General features: G+C 32.8%; 1 protein-coding gene across 11 annotated transcripts in view; it reads right to left on the bottom strand.

Moving 5' to 3' along the window:
- Window positions 1–4,499: 4,499 nt before the first annotated feature.
- NCKAP1 (NCK associated protein 1) overlaps window positions 4,500–23,112 on the bottom strand; it is a 99,023-nt gene continuing 80,410 nt past the window's right edge. For all 11 annotated transcript variants that reach the window (XM_081051630.1, XM_081051631.1, XM_081051629.1 and 8 more), the window contains 8 exons: window positions 20,045–20,138; window positions 13,937–14,019; window positions 13,380–13,460; window positions 10,183–10,276; window positions 8,296–8,412; window positions 7,596–7,705; window positions 6,436–6,525; window positions 4,500–5,429 (listed from right to left, as the gene is read on the bottom strand). In XM_081051630.1, coding sequence (XP_080907756.1) covers window positions 5,313–5,429; window positions 6,436–6,525; window positions 7,596–7,705; window positions 8,296–8,412; window positions 10,183–10,276; window positions 13,380–13,460; window positions 13,937–14,019; window positions 20,045–20,138 — 786 coding nt within the window. In that variant the 3' untranslated portion in view covers window positions 4,500–5,312. The remainder of the gene's footprint in view (window positions 5,430–6,435; window positions 6,526–7,595; window positions 7,706–8,295; window positions 8,413–10,182; window positions 10,277–13,379; window positions 13,461–13,936; window positions 14,020–20,044; window positions 20,139–23,112) is intronic.

A 23,112-nucleotide genomic window follows, 5' to 3' on the forward strand; every position in this document is an offset into this window, starting at 1 on the left:
TTGAATTTATAATCAAACGACAAAGAAAGACAGGCAGACCAGAAAAAGGAAAGAGTGGGCTAACTGAATGAGGTTCCCCATGCTCCTTGGGACTGAAACACTAATTGGTATACTTCTTTCTACTTCTCATACATGCAGGGTTTGTTCTTGCCTTCTGGGCCTTTACCTTCACTATTCCCTATGCCCATTTCTGGTTCCGTCTCATCCTTCCTGTATCAGCCCAAATGTTTCTGTTATAGAGGCCTTCCGTGATGCCACTTGCTATAGTAGTGCCCTGAGTGACCCTCTCCCCAGCCCATCATCCTGTATATCCTGCTATCATTGCAGAAGTTTGCACCTTTACTGTCTACTACCATTCAAATGCACACTTAACGATAGAAGGGGAACTTCTCAGTTTTGCTCACCATTATATCCAGGCATCTTGAAATACTTGCTGAATGACTGAATGGAAAAGTGGTAGAAACTGATTAGGAGCATGCCAGTGACCAACAGGAAGATCTGGATTGGGAAGCCATGGGAAGCACGTGGCAAGTTCCATGATTACCTCTGGAAAAAGAAGGCGGGGAAAACTAAGAGATATGTTGGATTGAAGAAAGTGGGGAAAAAATAAATAGAGTCCGGCGGAAAAGGAAGTTCTCATGTTAACTGCGAGGCACCGTTTTACTAGCTGCGGACACATGAACAGTACATAGGTACGGGTGTTGCTGGCTTAAACAAGTTCTCATCCAGCTGATACTTACATGCTCAACCGCATCACTCCCTCACAACTATCACCACAGCACTAGGCCAAGTAGGAGCCACAAGGCGAAGCTCTTTTTTCTGGACGCAACCTCTTGCCTTAAGCTCCCAGCAGTCTTTCTTCCTGAATAAATAAATACCAGAGCCCTAGCCCTATGGCACTGAACTTTGGAAAATGTTCCATTCTTTGAGTTAAGAAGCTGTTAACATTAGCACAACATGATAATCATCTGCCTAAAATGTAACTTAAAATAGCACAAAGTTCATTCTAAGCTCCTGGAAAGCAGGGCCAAATCTTACAATCTTTTCATCCCCAACAGTACAGACTTATGTTCTCAAACTGACTAAATAGAGGACATTCTGTGACCAAAGATCCTGCAATAGCTCAATCTATAAAGGTAAATATTACAGTAAATAAAAACAAATTAATGACAAGTAGGGCAATCATTTCCTCTTAAGAAACAATCTTAATTATGTTTCAAAAACCGTGATTTCTATTTCCTCTGTACATTTAATAACAAAAGGACATTTTACCTAGGTTCCAAAGCATTTTGTAAAATGGGAAAACTCCATAAAATGAAGGCTGAAGTGGAATGAACGACAATAACTTAATATTAGCAGGAACTTTAAAATATAAAAGAATGTAATTTAATTGAAAACATCAACTCAGGAGGCAAGTGCTTATTTCTTTTTGGTCTCTTTTCTTTTTTTGAAAATTATGTATACCAGGCTATTAATATGAAAGGCAAGGAAAGTCTTACAATATTTTGCCTTCTGACTGGCAGATGTTTTTACTTGAAAAGGTCAAGTTTTCAGACAGCTCTGAAAAATGAAGTTAAAATTGGTATATAATCTCCTACATAAATTATCTAAACACAAACAGCATCTTTCTGAATTAGCTTAATAGGTGCGACAATAAGTTTGTGAACTTGTTGCAACGATTTTACTACCCTTTTTTGATATCAGAGGGATTAGTCATTATGAATTTGTACCAACTGGACAAACAGTTAACCAAGTTTACTATTTGGAAGTGCTGAAAAGGCTTCGTGAAAAAGTTAGACAACCTGAAATTTCTGCCAGAAATTCGTGGCTCTTGCATCAGGACAATGCACCAGCTCACACAGCACTGTCTGTGAGGGAGTTTTTAGCCAGTGAACAAATAACTGTATTGGAATACCCTTCCTATTCACATGACCTGGCCCCTAGTGACTTCTTTCTTTACCTGAAGATAAAGGAAATAGTGAAAGGAAGACATTTTAATGACATACAGGACATTAAGGGTAATACGACAGTTCTGATGGCCATTTCAGAAAGAGTTCCAAAATTGTTTTGAAGGGTGGGCTAGGTGCTAGTGTCTGTGCATAGCTACCCAAGGGGAGTACTTCAAAGGTGACCGTAGTGATATTCAGCAATGAGGTATATAGCACTTTTTCTAGGATGTGCTCACGAATTAATTGTCCGACCTCGTATATAATTTATAATACACCTATTTAGCCAGTATAAATTTAGAATAAAGGAATTAGAATCTTCGTGTAATTTCAATCTATTGTGAGGTTCCTATTTAAGTTGGATATCTTTTCATTCTTAACAGGTGTATATCCTTTTTATATCAATACTGTTCTTGTATCAATGTGAAACTTGGATTTGCAATGTCCTCTTTAAAGTCAAGTAAAATTCAGTGAGCAAAGTAGCTGTCATCTAATATTAATTACTATGCAATATTAGCATATTTTAAGTCATATCACTATATTCAAGATTGTACAGGGTTATTTTCAGTCCTATTATACATGTAGTAAAAAATTTTATATACGCAAATAATGTTAAATTAATATTTTAGAAAAAATCCTTTGAACATTCCACTTAAAAATAATAAAAAAATGAAATGAGTGATTCATTAAAAAAACCAATTAACCTATAAAATATGTATTTATATAATTTATAAATGTAAAAATAAACCTACAAAATAAATCTACAAAAAAGATATTCCACCTCACTAATAAGCAAAGATATGCAAGTTGAAACAATTTATGTTTCACTTTTAAAGAGGCAAAGATGCACTGGCAACAGTGGAGAAAACACACAAACAATGGCAGGAGTAAAACTGATAAAATCTTATGGGAGGGAAATCTAATAATATATATCAAAGTTTGAAGTGTGTACATCCTTCCACTAAGCAATCTTATCTTGTGAGAAAATTTCCTAAGGAGATAATAGACCAAGTTCACCAAGATATAGATACAAGATATTTATAATGAAAAAAAAACACATCCAAATGAAATTGTTAAATTATTGATGGTATATGTGGAGGCAATAAAAAGAGTATCAAAAGATCTTTCTCTACCACTGAGTGTAACAAGCAAATTACAGACACCCATACATAGTACGACCACATCATTGTAGAGAAAACAACAAAACCAGTATAGTCCTGCATAAGTTTAGAAGAAAATAAGAAAAGTTAAGACAAGATGTTAAAAATAGTTGTCAATTGACTTTTAACTTTAATTTTCCAAATTAATTTTATTTTTTAATTTTTAGGGGGGAGGGGCAGAAAGACTGTGTAAAGTATAAACAGAACACCAGTCAGTTTGGGTATTTGAGAAAGAAACTGGGACAACTCACATGACTATGAAAGGTGATCTTTTCTTGGCCTGAACGGAGGTAAGTAATGTCTATGTACATCTTTATGCCCTCCCACACGTTATCCCAATCAAAGTGCACATACTCAAATGCCTATTTTACCTCTCAGCATATCATTACCAACAAATTATTACTATTCTAGGAGCCTAATATTTCAAAACAAACAGCATTTAATCTTTGTTTCAACTGTTCACTGTGTAATTGGGCTATTTCAAGTCTAAAACTATTACATGTAAAAATTCCTTCCCTTTAAAAAAAATCCTCACAGAACCACTGAAAAATTTTAACAAAAACCAACAACTCTTTCCTGCTTTAAATACAGACTGGAGAAATTATACACAAGATAGCATTATAATCTTGTGGCACCTCAATTTCATTTCACTCTCTGTATCTCAACAAAGAAAAACATTATAACTGAGTTCACAGCACCTTTTTAAAAATCTTAACACAAGTTACCAGTGTATTCATAAGTTGTGAACACAAGTTCTATACCAGATACAAGCCTGTTGAGAAACAGTCTTTACAATGCCAAAGAGCAAAACATCTACTGTTTCCCCCAAAATAAAACCTAACGGGAAAATAAGCCCTTACATGATTTTTCAGGATGACATCCCCTGAACTTAACCTCTAATGTGTCTTTTGGAGGAAAGATTAATATAAGATCCAGTCTTATTTTCCGGGAAACACGGTAGTTTTTAAACTAACTGACCTGCTCTGCCCACCATGCCAACCACCAAACAACAGGCCCTTATGTCTTTCCCATTCATTACTGATGTAGTTCTCAACATTTCCACTAGTTCCACTATCATTCCATTTTCTTACTCTTTCTTTCAAGTAACTGTCCTTCTGGCCACAGACATAATTAGCAAGCTGATGGCACACAAGTTTCCTTTTAGTTCTTGATTTTAAAAAAATGTTACATAATTTTATTTTCTAATTTTAATATTTTTACCAGTGGAATGTTTTTCAAAACATTTAAACAATCCTTGTAATATCTAACCTGGTATCAAAGGCTATACTTAAACATTCCTGAACTAAAGTTTACTTTAAACTAAGTTTAAACTAAAACTTTCATATTATTGAATAAATTTCTGAGGATCCCAAATTAAAGAAATCATTCAAAATGTGATACAGTCTAGTGTTTATTTTATGTTATGGCAGGTACACTTGAATTTCAAAAATTTAAAACATATAAAAAGTGGTTAGGGACTAACATTTGTATCAACAGGTGATAAATGTCTAAGATTGTTTATTATACAGCAGGGTACAATCGTAGTGCTAATGCCAATAGGGCACCATGGAAGTTAGTCTAAAAATTATCACTAGGCTTTATACAAGCAACAACATATGCTGCTGTTTTACAATTTCGGGACATTGTCTGCTTCTAATGCTAAGCAGTCCTTTAACATTTCTAATGTTATACAGTGTTATAGTATTTAGTTTGGCAAGTGTTTCAAAATAAAGTAGAAATGTATTCATAACATCACAGAAATGCACATCCAGTTTTGTTTTCAATAAGAACCATAGGTACTGATCAGAACTCTTCCCTATATGAAATAATTTACACACGGATGAATGCTATATCACTATCTAAAATAATCACTAAATACAATTCTTTTTCAGAAATAAACAAGCAGAGGTTTTTCTTTTTCATTATCAAATATCAAAAACATATAGGTAATGTATGTTTTTCAAACAAATGATAGCCTAAAAGTATAGGAATAATTTCTGTGAATTCAGTGAATGTGCAACCTAAATCAACCAAGTATATTGCAGTACAACCATGTTAAGAAACCAATGATCAGAAAATACAACCATATGAAAGAAATTTATAATCCACAAAACTGTTTTTCAGGCCTTAAGGTAAAATAGCTCCACAGTTTACAGGTAAAACCGAGGCAACAAAAATGCGTGCTTCTCTTCAGTAAGTAGATATTTTATGCAGAAGATGTAACACTTTGCTTGTAGACAGCATGGTATGCATTTCTCAGCAAGACATAAGGAAAACAAGATTCCAAAAGATCCATTGTCAGGAATGGGGATTCCTGAACAATCTGAAAAATTATAAAAAATGTGTCAGAATTCAAGTTATTTATAATGCTAACATTTACTAACAATAAAACATAATTTTATATTGTTTTTATTAGAAATACACAAATTATTTCCTTTTACTTTAAAATCTGAAATGGAATTGTGTTACATAGTATACGCTATCAAAATGCTTAAAAATCACTACTTTTCAATTAAACCAATTAATCAATTGTGCATTTTCAATGCCCTCAACAATTTATTATAAAAGACAATATAAACAAATTTAAAATGTGGAACATATCTTCAAGTCTAACTGGAGACCCAAGATTAAGCTAGAAAGCCAAATCAAACATAAAATCAACCACAATTAAGAGGAAAGCTGTTAAGTTCTAGAGGAGCTCAAAAGGGAAGAAAGACTAACATAGTCCAGAGTAATCAGAAAAGTCTATTTGGAAAAACATTTGAGCTATAGAGCATGGTGAATCATTAGGATAGACACAAATCTCTGCAGGTAAAAGACACAAATCTCTGCAGGTAAAAGAAATTATTTTAAGTGAGAAAAGAGCCACATGGTACAAACAAGCATGGCTGATTCATAGACAGTGAAAAAAGGAACTAAGGATAGAGAATTACAGAAAATTTTATTAGATTTGGAGTATTTTATTAGATTTTATTTTATTAGATTTGGGCAGAATGGAGTCAGAATACAGAAAACTGGAAGAGTTGAAACTGATACACTGGGAAACTGTAAGGTCCAAGTGTTTTCCAATAGGTTGAAAAAACTATTCATAAAGAATATCTTGTAGGTAATACTAATCTTTTATTTTGTTGTTTCTTGATATGATTACCATGTGGTAAAATACAAGTGATGTAAGCAATTTTTAGAAGGTGTGTGGCTTGGGTGAAGTGAACACAAGGGATCAAAAAAGTACCTCAGCTCTTTATGCTATTTAATCACTTAAATGCCAAGAAAAGACCATCTCTAATAACTAAAACTTCTTTACTAATAAAAATTAAAAGGAGACTTACCATGTCTAGCAGTAAATAAACAGATTCTCTATTTCTTGTTGTTGTTTTATCTGTCTCCTGGCCAATTTTCAGTAGACTGGAGGATGCAAGCTTAAAAGTACACATACATTTTAAATACGTTTTTTAAATGAAACGTTCACCAGTTACTTATTTTCAGTATGCTTCAACTTGCAACAGATTTCAATCATTCAGCGGCTATATAGATAACGAGCAATTAAATAAATAAGCTTCGATTCTTTACATTCAAGCAATGATTTAGAGAACTGTTTAGGTATAAACACAAAAATAATAAATGCAATCAAATATTCTTACTGGTCTTTAAGCTGACTTTTTTTTCCAGGACCAGTCCTTAAAAAAAATGATTTCAATCAATATCTGTAGTAACTGTATTTGTTAGTTCCCAAATAAGGAAATTTCACAATGGGAACACTGAAATTAGGATACTAAGTCTTGAATAAAGGAAATAAATTGAAAGAATAAATTTTAAATCTTAATACTGTTTGCTTTGAAATAGAAGTTATTTTCTCAAGTTAATACTGTATTTGCTTTATAAATTAAAAAATAAAAATTTCTAAAAATGTTAACAAGATTTATAACTTGAAAAGAAGCCAATATTCTAGTGTTCATTATATTATGATGCATCTCTCCTTATAGTAAAATATGGAAAAAGCACATTGACAAAGAGCTATACTAATATAGAAACAAAGAGCCACATACTTCATGAGAGTATAGAGTTAGCACAACTACCCTCTTTTTGTAGTGAGTATTATTATTATTTTTGAATTTGTCATCATTAACAAAGGTCTTTCTCCAAATAAATGGAAAAAAGTAACATTCTTTTAGAGGGAACAATCTCTCTGCCTCCATTTCCCTTTGGTTTGTTTTTTCCTCTTTCAAACCCTAGGTAAAATTCTAGGATACTATATATATCAGCTTAGGAAAAAAAGGTCATATTGCAGAGCTCTAAAAATGAGAGACATCTAAGTCGAAGGGGAAACAAATGCCAAATTCCTTGATCTTAATGCCCTGCCCTCATCTGTTTCTCCTTCCAAACACTTCTTAAATTATTTTAATCAAGAGAATTTATTCTGTTGCATCTCACAGCTATTTTACATTTTCTTTATAAAATGTCATGAAGATTGCTACTGATTTATACATACCGCCAAAAATTCTTTAAGACGGTCTTCAATGCTTCCTTTGTGAATTGTAAACAAAGCTGCAGCGATCTGGTTGATGGCTTTGGCCAAGCAATGTATGTTGTTGCAGTGCCCTGAAAAAGCGCAAATAGGGTTTGTGGTTTCTGTGTGACCCTCAAATATCAAAAAAGACATAAAATCATTAATAACCTCACAATCTACATATATAGCAGCATGATTAAAAGCAGGGTTGGGGGCATAACCTGCCTTGCTCTCCTTTCACTTTTATGAAGACTAGTGCTTTCGAAAGGTAGCGAGAGAGCAACAAATGATTACGTCTGTATTGAACAAGCAAACGTTCAAAAACCTCTAAAAGAAATTTTAGATCAGTTTTGTATTGTCTTGGATACTTAAAAAAGAAGTGCTTAGCTGCTTTACAAACATTTTCTCATCCAATCCTTAAAACAGTCCTAAGAGTTGGACAATCCTTCGCCACACCTGACCTATACATTCAGGTTCACATATACATTTCATATATGTATCAGGAAACTGGGGCTTAGAAAAAGAAAAATCAAGGTTACACAGATAGTAAGTAGTAATACAGCTGGCAAGTGGCAGAGCTTAACCCACATTTTATTATTAAAGAACATCAACTCCTTGAAAAGTATCTACCATATCAAAACCTGACTGTTCCCATTGCCAAACAACTCTAAACTGCCGTTACCTTCTATAGCAGGGCTGTACTGGGACATCACGTTACTGGCCAGTGTGGGCAGAGACACTGCCACAAAGACCATGAGGAGGCAGGCGATTTTATATTCTTCTTCTGGACTTATGTTTTCTAAGGAAGAAAAATGAAAAATAAGACCAAGGTATTTCTTTAAGATTAGTTAAGAGTTGATAATCAAAACCAGAAAAGGCAAATTTTAATTTTTGTATAAGATATTTTACCGAGCCTCTACAGAGCTAATCACAATTTTGTCAAAAGAAACATAAAATAAATGGAAATAATATATATTACTCTTGACTATTATCAGCATATTTCAAGGACCACTAGTATTTTTCTTTATTTTCTATTTTTAATTGCAAGGTTATAGGGCAAGAAAATATAATTAAAATAACTGGAATCCTAAAATTTCCTAATTGAACACTGATAAAATTATTTTACAAGAAAATTCTGTTTATTAATATTACAGATTAGAAAATTTATTATCTCACAAATTACTCTGTACAATCATCCAAAAAATCCTTAAATTTTTCTAAAATAGATCTGAATATAATTTTAAATATACTATTTAAAATATATAAATGTGTAAAGTGGACTGGATTTCCAACCTCTCCATTTTAGAAGACAGAAGAAACCAGATATATATGAAAATATATATATGAAATATATACGAATATATATGAAAATAACTACCATTGTCCTAATTTTTTAAAGATATGATCCTTTCTAAAATATTTACTGTACTGTATACTAAAACTGTGGGTTACCTAGTACCTGGGAACTTCTATTTACCCCACTATTCACTACCAAATATAAGTAAGAAATTAATGTAAGGGTCAGAATATGTTTTTAAAATTTGGTTTATTATGAAAATGTAGCTGTAACAAATTAGTAACAGTAATAATTATCCTTGTGGCTATAATTAACATACTACATGAATGATAAAATAAAAAGTAATGTTAAATCAAAAAAGAACTGATGACCTCGAACACCATGCTACAGCAAAGGGCTAGGGAAAGGCATTTTACTACCAGAAACACATGAAATCTTATTTACTTTGTAGACAAACCTAGAAATAGCTATAGAGCATTCTGGATATTACATTTCAGTGGGCTGGACTAAAGTCTTTTAAACCTTTAATATTATATAATAATGTACACTTTTTATGGCAAGCAGCTCTAGTCCAATTAAAAATAGGCTTTATTTCCCCACCTGGAAAAAATCTTTCTCTTGATTTTACTCATGCCTCAGGCTACTATAATTTTATTTCTTTGCTCCACTTTACAGTAAAACTCATTGAGAGAGTTGTTTTATACTTATTATCTCTAATTCCTTTTCTCTCTGTACAATCATCCTTTTAAGGATTGTAATCATTCTCTTTTAAGTCCTCTCTAATCAGCCTTTGTCCTGGAAACTCCACTGATACTGCTCTTATCAGCATCACCCATTAACTCTACATAGCTGATCATTCTTTTCCCCCTTTCCTGGAAGCTACTCTTTCCTGGTTTTTCTTCTCCTTCCCTGGTTCTTCCTTCTCAGTTTCTTTTTTGGTAGTTCTTCCTCTTCTCCCTGAGCTCTTCAAGTTGTGAATGTCCCAGGACTCAGACCCTGATTCTCTTCACTTCTGCATCTACACCAAAAGGATTTAGTAATCTCAGCCAGTCTTATGGCTTAAATGATCTAATCTGTATGATAACTATGCTGTAACATCAGCTCCAAAGACAGGAATCTTTGTCTTTTCTCACTGATATATTCTACCTACCAAAAAAAGAAAAAGCTTGACATAAAGTGGGAATTTGAAAAAATAGGTACGCATCACATGTATATCTGTGTTGCCCTGGTAATTTTAACTAAGATTACTACATATTTACTAATGCATGTTACCTGATTTTTGTGAGGAAAGAGCTACGACCAAGGCAGGATCAATCTCGCAAGGTAATCCAGCAGCTGATGATAATTCATACACATTCATTGCAACCTGATAAAAAAATACAAGAATTAAAAAGCAAGAAATATACTAACAAATTTCTGAGAACTCTCACTTTAATAAGAAAAAGATACACTGTTTATCTTAAAGTCTGCTTACAAAAAAACTAGAGAATTTTGGAAACCTGCCTGAAGCAAGGACTACTGCACAACTAACCTACCTTCAATACATGATTTAGTACTTTGTGTTGTGCTGCTTATAACTTCCTGATGTTAGGCCAAATAAAACTTGTATACTTTCTGTGGCAAATCCCAACAGAATCATTTTAAAGTTATTATTTTTCTTGGAAGCATGAACGCAAAACATCAAGCCAAAAGAGATAAATAAATGAACAAAAGTGAATCAAAATTACTGGACTTATACTTATGTTCATACTTGTTTAACGAAAAAGTATAGTGGCCTAATCGTATTTATAAATATGGTAAATTACTTATAATAATCAATTTTTTAGAGAGTACTGATTAAATCTGATAAAGGAATTTCTAATGACTAAAGTAATAATTGCCATGGATTAAGTTCTAGATTATCATTTGTTTGTGATCCATTACTCACTCTAAGCACAATAATTAACTCAAAATGGATCATAGATCTAAACATAGGTGCTAAAACTATAAAATCCCTAGAAGAAAATATAGGCATAAATCTTTGTCTTTGATAGCCAATGGTTAATTAGAGGCAATGAGAGAAAAACACAGACAAACTGGACTTCTTGAAATTAAAATTTTTTTTGCTTCAGAAGACACTGTGAAGAAAATGGAAAAACAACCCACAGAATGGGAGAAATGATCTGCAAATTAAGCATTTATTTATTAATGGACTTGTACCTAGAATATATAAAGAATTCTTTTATCTCAAAATTCAAAAGGCGAACAACCCATATGAAAAATGAGCAAAATATCGGAATAGACATTTCTCCAAAGAAAACATACAAACAGCCAATAAGCACATGAATTTTCAACATCATTTGCCCTCAGGAAAAGACAAACCAAAACAATGAGATTTCACACACATAGTGTATGCCATTTCATACACACTAGAATAGCTATAATTAAGAACACAGATTTTAACAAATATTGATGAGGATATACAGAAATTGAAACCATAAGACAATGTTGGTGGGAATGCAAAATGGTACAGCTACTTCAAAAACAATCTGATTGTTTCTCAAAAGGGTAATCACAAAATTTCCACCTGACCCAGCAATTCCACTCTTGAGATATACCCAAGAGAAATGAAAGCATGTATCCACAGAAAAAGAGGTACATGGATATTCACATTATTTATAATAGCCAAAAAGTAAAAATAACCCAAACGACCTATCAATTAATGAATGAAAAATAAAATGTGGGCTATAGCCATACAATGTAATATTATTTGGCAATAAAAAATGAAATAATAATACACACTACACATGAATAAACCAGAAAACATATGCTAAGTGGAAGAAACCAGTTCCAGAAGACTAGATATTGTATGATTTATATGAAGTGACAAGAATAGGCAAACCGATAGAGATAAAAGTAAATTAGTGATTGCCTAGGGCTGGGAAATGGGAAGAAATGGGGAATGACTGCTAATAAGTACAAGGTTTCTTTTTAGGGTGATGGAAATGTTCTAAAATTGGTGATAGTTGGACAACTCTGTGACTATATTAAGATCCACTGAATTGTATAGTTTAAATGAGTCGATTTTATTATAGGTGAATTATATCTCAGTAAAACTATTAACAAATTTTTTTTTTTTAAAGTAGTAACTTCTGCTTAAAGTTTGCTGGAATGAAATACAATTATGTCTGGTGCTAAGAGAACTGGATGGTTGCTCAGAATATTAATTTTTATTCTTATAATCTGTACACCAGAGTCTTCTCAAGGACTGATTCGTCTAACGTCTCTTACAACTTTTTTTTTTCTACAGTTTTTCCTTAAGAAATAATTTTCCACTATTCACAGTTTTCAATCATAAAATCATAGGACAATCACTGATCTCAAATATTTATTCTGTGCAAAGCACTATGGGAGAAACAAAAATAAAGAAAACTAGGTCTTGGTATTCACAAGAATAAATTTAAGGGGAAAAACACAAGTATAACACAAGGCAGAATGCATTTAATTATACAACAAATAAAAAAGTTTTCTGATAACACTAAGAAAATAATCGTTATCGTCACTGAGGGATTAAGGAATGTTTTTTAGGTGGCACTGAATCAGGCTGAGAAAGATAAGGAGGAATTTAAAAGGCAAGAAATAGAAAGCAGCAGGATTTTCAGGTAGAATTAATTAAGAGGACAAAACACATGTGAGAATGCACACAGAAAGATGTAGTTATCTCATAGAGGTACATGAAGAGACGGGTCGAGTAAGAAAGGGGAGAGAGTAGAGGATGGAAAAAGCAATGGAAGGTAAGTCTTAAAATGTTTGAGTGGCATTAATTTGAGAAGAGACCTGAGTGTCGTACAAAAGAATAAAGAAATAACCTTTTTCAGTAAGTGCTTTTAGAAATTTGTGAAACATAAAATCATCACTCCAAGAGACACGAAAGCTTGTAAAACAAATTTGAGCCCTGATATGGTAAATCATTGCTGGCATTAGATTAGTGGTTGGATTTCATGATCAATAAATTTTCAAAACAAAAACTGTGGACTCACGTAAAGCTACCAACCTTCTACCTTTCATTTATTATAAACAATATTAAAAAAATTTAAAAATTATATAACATCCTTTGATAAGATTTTTTAAACATCAATTTAAAAACCTGAATTTAGCTTTGTTTAAAAAAAAAACACAACTCTTATGTCACTGGCTTATCTTTCTCATTCTGCTTATGACCATGTATAAACAACTATCAGTTTAAGGAAAAAAAACACTGGTATCAACCCATTTTATGTTACTATAGGTGACTAAGGAAGACTGGCTTTCAAAATGCCTTCGTGGTATTTTGGTGCTGAGCTCTCACAGATGCATTTTCAAAGGGAAGCATGCCAACTGATCACTCTAAAATCAAAACTTTACAGTATAGGACTTATTAAATTTTACTTTATATTTAACGTAAATATTTCATTTGAGAAATTGTAAAGTCCAAATAGAAGTTTTATTACCTTCATATCAGTTTCCCTTGGAATGTGATCCTTGAAATCTTCAATTGAACTTACAAGAAAAGGAATGTGATAGGACAAGACCTAGGCAGGACAACAAATAAGAAAAGTAGAATTATTTTTAAATGGCAACCTCCAAATTCATGAAATATTACCACTCAATTACTTCAAGTTTTCATAAAAATTATTTTACTTTATTTTCATGTGATTTTCTAAAGTACATACATAGAAATGATATGTATTCAATGCTAAACTGAGTCAAAATGAAAAGTGCTTTAATGAAGAGTAAATGCTAAACTGAGTCAAAAATGAAAAGTGCTTTAATGAAGAGTAAAACTGAAAAAATAGTACAATATTTAGGCAAGTTATACTCCCCGAATTTCAGATACCAAAACAAAAATAAGTTTAAATAACTTTAATTTCTCTGTACTTTAGATAACTATGAAAATTGGAATTTTAATTATATCACTGCCAACTATAAATATAGAATAACTTTTAATTTCTGGGAAATTAAAATAGATTATTTGGATATAGTGTATGTACTTATAATAGTTTCTTACATCTCTAAGTGCTTCTTGAGCCAATGAGCGGAAGGATAAAATTACACCAATTATTGTCATCCTCTTCAAGACACTGTCAACAGCTAAATTTGAAGAAAGGGGAGAAAAAAAGAGTGTGAACTGGATTCTTTCTTAACCTTGGAGAAAACACTTAGTCATAAAATTCCCATGATAAAAGGCACAACTAATAGCAATTTGATTATAACAAATGATTAAAGAGGCAAATATATTGAAGTCTGATTAAAATTAAGAAAATTATAGTTTACTTCAAATGCAGTATACTCTATTCTTTAAAATGGTTTAGATGGTTCACCAGAATCTTGAAAAAAAAAATCACATAGGTAGCCACCTGTATAATCCTATCTCAGAAATGGTAGAGGTAGGAGGAAAGAGAGAGAGATTAAGGGGAGAAGAGAGGAAGCTGATCAGAGTGGATATGAGTTTAATGCTCAAATGACCCTGAACCTGAAGATGCTGAATTCTTAAGTTGTTGAGGTCCAGTCCAGAAACAAAACATCACTACTGAGATCTCAAGCAGTTTTGGCAAGAGCAGGTTGCTAACAATTATGAATGGATTTGATCACTTACATTTTGATTACAGGGCATTACTCTGGAAATTATTACTTGCTTAATGAAATCAAGGGAGATTAGGATCAAAAGGATCAACACCTTCATATTTTAAAAAGCCAACAAACATTTATTGAATTACTCCCCATATACAAGGCATTGACAATGTAAGAATACAAATAAACAGAATAATAATCTAGACCTTAAGGAACAGTCTCAGTGAACTACCAAGAAAACTAACAAAATATGATCCCGTTTATGTGAGAGAAAAAGATGTATTTGAATACACGTAATACATTTCTAGAAAGGTGTATAGAAAACTGTTCAGTGTAGTTACCTTTGAAGAGTAGGACTGCAGAGAAATGTTTTGTTAGAAAGTAATTTCTACCTCCTGTATATTTTCTTTAAAGCTTTATGAGTACCTTTTATTAAAACACATGAATAGGCCTAACATAAGCCAAAATGTGATAAGACTTAAAATAGTAGTGCTAAAAAATGATTTAGGACACATGTTATAAATTCCATATAGCAGGAGCCACTCTTACTACTCTTTATATCAGTCTCTTGCACTCACCAGAGTACCTGAGACCCAAAATATGAGAAGACATTCAATGATTATTCAAGAAATGAGACTCGGAAATTATTGTCAAGAAAAGGAAAGAAAAAATGAGGGTGAAAGGAAAGAGATCTCTGAGAAAAGGTCATCTACGTTGGGCATAAAGGAGTAAGAGAAGGGCATTCCAAGCGAGCAAACAAAATAGCAAACCCAGAAAAAGGAATGGCAGAGAATAAGGTGAATAATCAGAAAATAAATACTGTGATATCATATACTTTCCAAGAATTTGTTACCCAGAATTTAATCAAATAAATATGCAAAAACTGCATTTCACAACCTCCTCTTGAATACGTACAACAATGACAAATTACAAATTCTGAGAAACTTCACAGTAAGAAACATTTTTTAACTTATTGTTCAATTGGTTATTTGCCAAACTTATTTGACCATGGGCACCTCTCCTCATCCCGCATAATTTCCATTAACATCCTACTATGGTCTGAATGTCTGTGTCACCATAAAATTCATTAAAATTCTAACCCCCAAAGTAGATGGTATTAGGAGGTGGGCCTTTAGAAGGTGCTTAAGCCATGGGGGGTGGAGCCCTCAAGAATTCGATTAAGGCCGTAAAAGAGGCTCCAGAGTGCTCCTTAGCCCCTTCCATCATATGGTCTTGGACTTCCAAAACTGTGAGAAATAAATTTCTGTTGTTTACAAACTACCTTGTCTGTGACACTTTGTTGTTAAGAGCCCAAATGGACTAAGACACATCCCAAAAAACTAATGATACTAGAACAGTGGCTACATGGGCCTGGGCCAGGCAAAGAAAAGACAGTGGGGGGGAAAAGAAGCGGAAAGAATGGCTAGATGTGAACTTAATCCAAATGTCTTTTGAATGCCACCCTATGAAAAAAAGTATTTAAAATTTTGACTCTGAATGTGGGAGACAGGTTAGAAAAAGAGGACTTACTAGTGTATGTTAGGAAGCCATGACTGTAATTCACCAACGCTGATAATGCCTTAGGAGAGCCACAGGAAGAGATTTGGGATTTAAGAGGTTGGATGAAGTAGGAGTTACAAGTTCAAACACCTACAGCAGGTAACAGTGAAGTAGACAAAGTGAAAGACAGGGCAGTTAAGTGGGAAAACTAGAGAAAAAAATTTCTAAAGGGGGCAACTGCAACTCAGGTGCAGCCACGTGGGGAAATACTGCCCAGGTTTCTGTTTTCGTTTTTTGGTGGAGGGAAACCAGACGTTTAGATTTTCATGCAAAATATCCCATTTTAAATATAATGACCCCATTTTTTTTTTTTAAACTTAATGCAGCATAGGGCCACACAAAGCACATTTTGGGGCCAAATGTGACCCACCAATTTGCAAACTCTGATCTGCAAGATATAGCTATTAGATGTAGAATACAACAGGAAGAGTAAGGGAGAACACCCAAGTTTTCTTGGGTGAGTCACTGGCAAGGAAATAATGAGAAAGAAGATCAGGCTTTTTCTCCCCACCTAGTTACACCTCTCACGAGGGGAAGATCCTTCCTGTTGCAGACATGTTGTGAAGTATCGATGGGCCACATACATGAAGACGTCTAACAATGTTTCTCAAACTTTAGTGCAAATCAGAATCACCTACTGGGCTTCAGCAATGTGATTCAGTAGGTCTGGCTGGGGTGGGACAGAATAATTTACATTCTTAACAAGTTTCTAGGTGATTCAGTTGCTTGTTGTTTCTGGTCCACCAACCACACTTTGAGATCCCCTGGTCAAACCTAGCACTTGGGTGTTAAACATCTGGAGCTCAACAGAGAGAGTCAAGGCTGGGGATGAATATTTAAGACATACAGATAAATAAGACTAGATATATTTCCCTAGTAAGATTATAGAACAATGACTTAAAAAAGAAAAAGAAAATAGAGGTAAAATTATTGACATATGAAGAGAAAAACATAAATAAAAAGGAGTATAAAAGAGATAAACACTACAGAAAAATCAAGTAGAATAAGTGAGGAAGAAAGGTAAAGTAGCCATATTATAGCATTAATATACTGAGAATAGAGAATTGGGGAGACGAAACAGTGAATACAAGGTAGTTAAACATTAAAAAATTTGGCAATATGAAGAGTGATAGGATGAGTAAGAGGCAGATTTAACTACAGACTTAAAAGTGTCATTTCACAAGCAGTACCTGGGCTTGCAGGGAGCAGAAGACTTTCGAATCAGTGAAATTGCTTGGGATGATGAATGTAGCAGACAGTCAAGGGTATGATAGTACAGAGGAGGAAGCAATTAAAATCACTATCAAAATTTATAATCCAGACTGGATAAGTAAGCCAGGAAGGGGCTGATTGGAAAACTTGAAAGATAGCAAAGTTTCAATGAGCTAGAAAAAAAATTTAATAAGGAGTAAAGGATGGGAGAACTGGAAGACATGACTATGGTCTAAGAGTGGAGTTTCAAATTCGAGACTTTACCATTGCAACAAATTCAGGTGATAACATCCAAAGCTCAAAGGTGTTTAGAGTCAACTGGTAGGTTTGTAGATGGTGGCAAGGTCAGGGCAAAAGTGAGTGGAATGAGTTTGTAAAAGGAATTACTACTGAAAGAAAACACGAAAATAAAGGTCTGCGATATGGGAGCCAGTAAAGTGATGAACCTAACCTCCAGAAACATAGTGTCAGAGACTAGAATGTAAGGAATAGGGACATTATTAAATTTGCTCAAGTCACATATTTAGAAAGCCTAAAACAGAAAATTAATTTCAGATTGCCTCCCAATTCAGAAATACTTTCAACAAATTACACTGCTTTTTCTTTTTAAAGGTATTTAAAAGAACGTGTGTATTGACTGTGAAAATCAGTTACAAAAGTACTTCAACTTCTAGATATGAGGTGAAGGAAGCAGAAAGGTAACTAAATATAAGAAAGGTAACTAAATAAGAGGGCATTCTAAAAAACAGTTCAACTGAAAGTAGCTCTCTGTTTCCCTAAATAAGCCACTATCGAGTAATCTTTTTTCCATATCACAAAAAAAAGACTTAATAAATTCCACTAGAAGATAAATTTGATATACATAGGTCATGAAGACTCAACAATTCAGATTTTGATTTTGGCCTATTCCACGAGTCATGAATCACCACTATTACACACAAAATTCAAGTAAACAGAATCTAGATAAAGGAGTATGGATTTTACTTTGAAAACCTGCAAATTCTTGGAATTTTATTTCAATTCCAGAAATAGGAGAGTTAAACTAAGAGTAAACAGTCAGTGGATTAGTTGTTTCTAACCAGATGATATTGTCAAATGTTGTTTATTAGAAAGTTAACTAGGGTTAAGGCTAGTTGGGTGGTCAAATGAGTATTAAAAAATGTGAGAAACATGAAAAAAAAGGTTAAGAATAAAGAAAAAAAAGACTAGAAAATACAAGTGTATAGTAAAACAATGAACAAAAGTGATCAGGTAGATATTTAGTAATTTCCACTAAGTATTTACTCACACTCCTCCTTCCTCTATGCTACCAAGTCAATCTTTTCTTCATTTTTTAAATTTCATTTTTAAAGTACCATACAGTAAACCTGATCTTTTTTCACCTTTCTGGTGTATAGCTCTAGGAAAAATTTTTTAACATGTGTAGATTTGTGTTACTACCATCACCACTGCGATGAACACTTTCATCACCCCCAAAAATTCCATCACTGCATTCCCATTATATTTCTGGCAAACACTGATCTGTTCTACAACACAACCTGTAGTATAATTTTATACCAATTTGTATTAAATAAGTTTATATTTTTTAAAGCAGGATAAGATAGCCTAGTAAGTGATCCTCAAAATCATTTTATAGCTTTATAAAATTGGATATAGTTGCAAAATATTTAAAAGAAAAATACCAAAGGAGAGGAATGTAAAACATGAATGGCTTTAATTTTCTTAAGGATTGTTTTTTATTTGGGAAAATAAACTCTTTCTCTGGTTTTCTCAAATACAATCTTTAATTTGGGATTTCATTAATTTTTTAATATTGGGAAGGCTTTTAAATGAACCACTAAGAAGTATGACTTTAAAATAGTTTTTAATTATAACTGAGTTCAAGTACAAAAAGCAAATGAAAATAAAATTAATTCAAGTGCATCTAAAATACTTACCTGGCTAAACAAACTTTAATAAATATTTAAGATTCACTATTATTTCACAGTATATCTCCCACAAAGAATCAATGTCAACAAGACATGAAAAAGAAGTATTTTTAGAGTTGTAGGCTCAGGTTCATGCAATGAATACTAGTTAGCAATAAAAAGGAAAAAAGTACTGATTCACTTAACACAGATGGGTGAATCTCAAAAACATGCTAAATAAAAGAAATCAGACACAAAAGAGTATATACTGTTATATACTGTGTGATTCCATTTATATTTAGTTGTAGAACAGTAAATTTAATTTTTAATGACAGAAATCACGTGAGTCATTGTATGGGTTTGGGGGCCCAGAGTGAGACTGACCATAAAGGGATATGAGGAAACTTTCCGAGGTGACGGAACTGCTCTGGATCTCCACTGTGGTAATGGTTACATTGATATATACATTTGTGAAAATCCACCACACAGTTCACTTAAATGTGTGCATTTTATTATATGTAAATTATACCTCAATCAAGTTGATTTTTAGAAAGTTACAGACTCACAAGTTAATTCTCCTTTAGTCTAAATTAATACAGATTTACTATATTAAATTTAATGTGTTCATTAACTGATAATATTCACTAAATACCTGACACATGATACTAAGAGTATGGTAAGGAAATTTGTGAAACAGATACTTAAAAGAGCCTTTGACTATAAAATTTTTCTAGTTCTTTTCATAAGCTAAAGAGTACTATTCATCATTTACTACTTATATTTGTATTTATAAATTGTGAGCAAAAACTAAATATTGAGTGTCAAGGTCTTCTTAAGGCTTATAAAAAGTATCATGAGTTACCCACATGATAATCTTTTAAAGAGTGCAGCCATCTGGTCTGGTTTGTCAAAGCTGGTCCTCATTTGTGTCAGCACATCAACATTCTCCACCACTAGTTTCTAAAAAAAAAAAAAGAAAGAAAAAAGAAAAAGATCCTCGGTCAGGCATAGACCCCCTGGTGGTAATGAGATAAGAGCACGCTTTGGAAATTAGTCTGGCAAGTAGGAAATACAATTCATGAAATCCAGATGCTCTATGTGATATATTTTTTTTGCTGTAATAAAAGAATTTTAAAATTATTTACATAGGCTTAATGTTTTCTTTAGTTTGCAAATTCAGGGAGAGGAGTTCAGGAAAAAACAATAAAGATAAGTAGTAGGATAAAGAATTATCTTATGCTTAGACACAGAAGAGCATCAATAATAAAAAGCAGACACGGAAGTGGATAAAGAATAATAAATTCCAACCAAAACAAAAGAATTTGCTGAAGTCAAAGCTGACCAAAGATAGCCTAGAGTTCACTACTGGATACATTCAATCACAGGAAGAATAACTTACTGGGGTATATAGTATTGCTTCATGGGGATTATAATAGAGCAATGTTTCCCAATATAAATTATCAAATGGAAGTGTCAACTATCTACCCTCTCTTTCAGGGACCACTGAGAAAAGGGAAGAGAACAGAAAGAAGAAAGGGATATAAATAAATGCAGGGAGTGAAGTATAACTATTTAAGAAAAGTGTAACTGATAAAGAATGTTTTTCTTAAAAGGTGCATTGGAAATGTAATTTAATTTAAAAATTATAACTAAAGCAAATGTAATTAATTTGATTCTGGCAGAGATAATAAATATATGTATTTGGAAAGCCTGGATAAATGTTATTTGAAATATGCAGGGATAAAGCCTGGATTTGGACATATGTAATTCTAAATACATATACTCGGGCTTCATCCCTGCATATTTCAATTCAGCATGCATGTCTGGGTGCAAAGATATAGCAAGAATATTGTTAAAGTGCCATAGTGGTTTTGTTGTGAGCCAGAGGCTAATGACAACAGATTTAAGGGGAGCATGAAAAACTATACAGAAAATCGATAAAAATCATTTTTCAAAGTATGAATTTAGTTTAGGTTACTTGATATTACTTCCGATTATTTCTCTTTATGCTCCCAATCAAATATTCAGCTCCACTCACATTTATTTGTTAAATTCAACTTCTAAAGTCTCGGATTAGACTGCCTGCTCTCTCCAGGGCCAATTCAACACTTGTCCCATCCTAAAACTGGATTCAGTCAATACACACTGAAACTACATGCCCAACCTGACAGTGCTCATGTACTTGAATATATCACATGTCAGTGAATTAGACATCACTGAATTTTAAATGCACCATTACTTTATGCAATTTAAAAAAACCTCTACCAGCTAAACTGACATTTTCTAATCATCTGACTGTAAGACACAATTTCAGAAATAATGATAGAGGCTAACTGTATTCTAGAATCAGTAAATTATAGTATATAGTATACAGTATAGAATCAATTAAATTATCGTATATATTTAATAGCAAGGATACTGTAATTATTTTTAAGCTCCTGTACTAGTACCTTGTTTTCTTGAAAATAAGACCTAGCTGGACAATCAGCTCTAATTCGTCTTTTGTAGCAAAAATTAATAAGACCCGGTATTTTAGATTAGATTAGATTATACCCAATCTTATATAAAATTCGGTATATATCATATTATGTTGTATTATACTATACTATATTATATTATAATTATATTAGACCCGGTCTTATTTTACTATATTTTACTACATTAATTTTTGTTCCAAAAGACGCCTTAAAACTGACTGCCCGGCTAGGTCTTATTTTCTGGGAAACACAGTAGACTGTTCACAAACAATCCCATTTACTCTAATCCAAAGGAGGGAAGTGATATTGCAATTTTACAACTAAGGAAACTAAGACTCAGAGAAGTTAGATAACTTGCCCAAAGTTAAACAAATTAAATTAAATAGTAAAATTTGGAATTTGAATTCAGATATTTGATTTAAAAATCCATCCCCTTAATCCCTAAGGAAATCTTTACCATGCATCAGAATGATCTGGATAACTTATTAATTAAAACACACATTGCTGAGTATCAGCTCCACATGTTCTGAATTAGCATAGCAGGTCTGAGGTAGAACCAAAAATCATACATTTTTAACTAGTTCCATGGTAATGCTGCTGCTGATGATCTGAAGACCACACTTTAAGAACTATTACTTTTGTTTACACAGTAAGCATTTGTTTTGTTTAAGCATTTGTTTACACAGTAATCTTAAAAAAAAAAGTTAATGACGCCTTCTCTTTATAGTTTATATATTTAATTTTTTTCCCAATTGCATCCTGAAACAAAGCTCTATGTTCAAAGCCATTGATTAATGTCACTGATGAATGGACTGAAAGCTAGAAGTAATATTAAGAATTACCAATGCAATGATTTGGAACAAAGTGAGGCAAATCAAGTGAAACAAATCAAGAGTACTAAAAATAAAATTGGTTTTCTGTTAAAAATAAAGTGTTAAATTCTTGATGCCAGTCATTATTTCAATTTCCTCTTCATTTGAAAAGAAAATCTTCTAGGACTCTGAAGAGTAAAAAGAACTGATCTGTAAAATGCCAAAAGAATACTTTTGGCAGGACTGGAGAATAAACTGACTCAACAGGCACAACTCCAAATGAAACACCACAAGAATTTTAGCCAAGGAAAGAAGATTGGTTGTTTTTTTCTCCAGAAAGTAATAAACATGTTTTACCACAAGTACACATGCATAGTGTTGACTATGTCTGACACATGATTTATTCACAACCATTAATATAAAGCTCTCCTCTTTTTATTGGCAAATTTACTCCTTGAAACAAAAAAAGTCCTCAGCTAAAACAGGAACTAAAACAATTAAGGCCATCTTTAAGATATTTAGTTTATGTCAGTTTAGAAAATAAGAGCTAAGAAGTTACAGGATGATCTTAAAAACATTGTAACTCCCTCCAAAACATTTTAGGCACTAATTTAAATAAGATTAAAATGCCATCAGAGGCATCAG

This window comes from Rhinolophus hipposideros (assembly GCF_964194185.1).
Source record: "Rhinolophus hipposideros genome assembly, chromosome: 6".
Taxonomy (NCBI): domain Eukaryota; kingdom Metazoa; phylum Chordata; class Mammalia; order Chiroptera; family Rhinolophidae; genus Rhinolophus; species Rhinolophus hipposideros.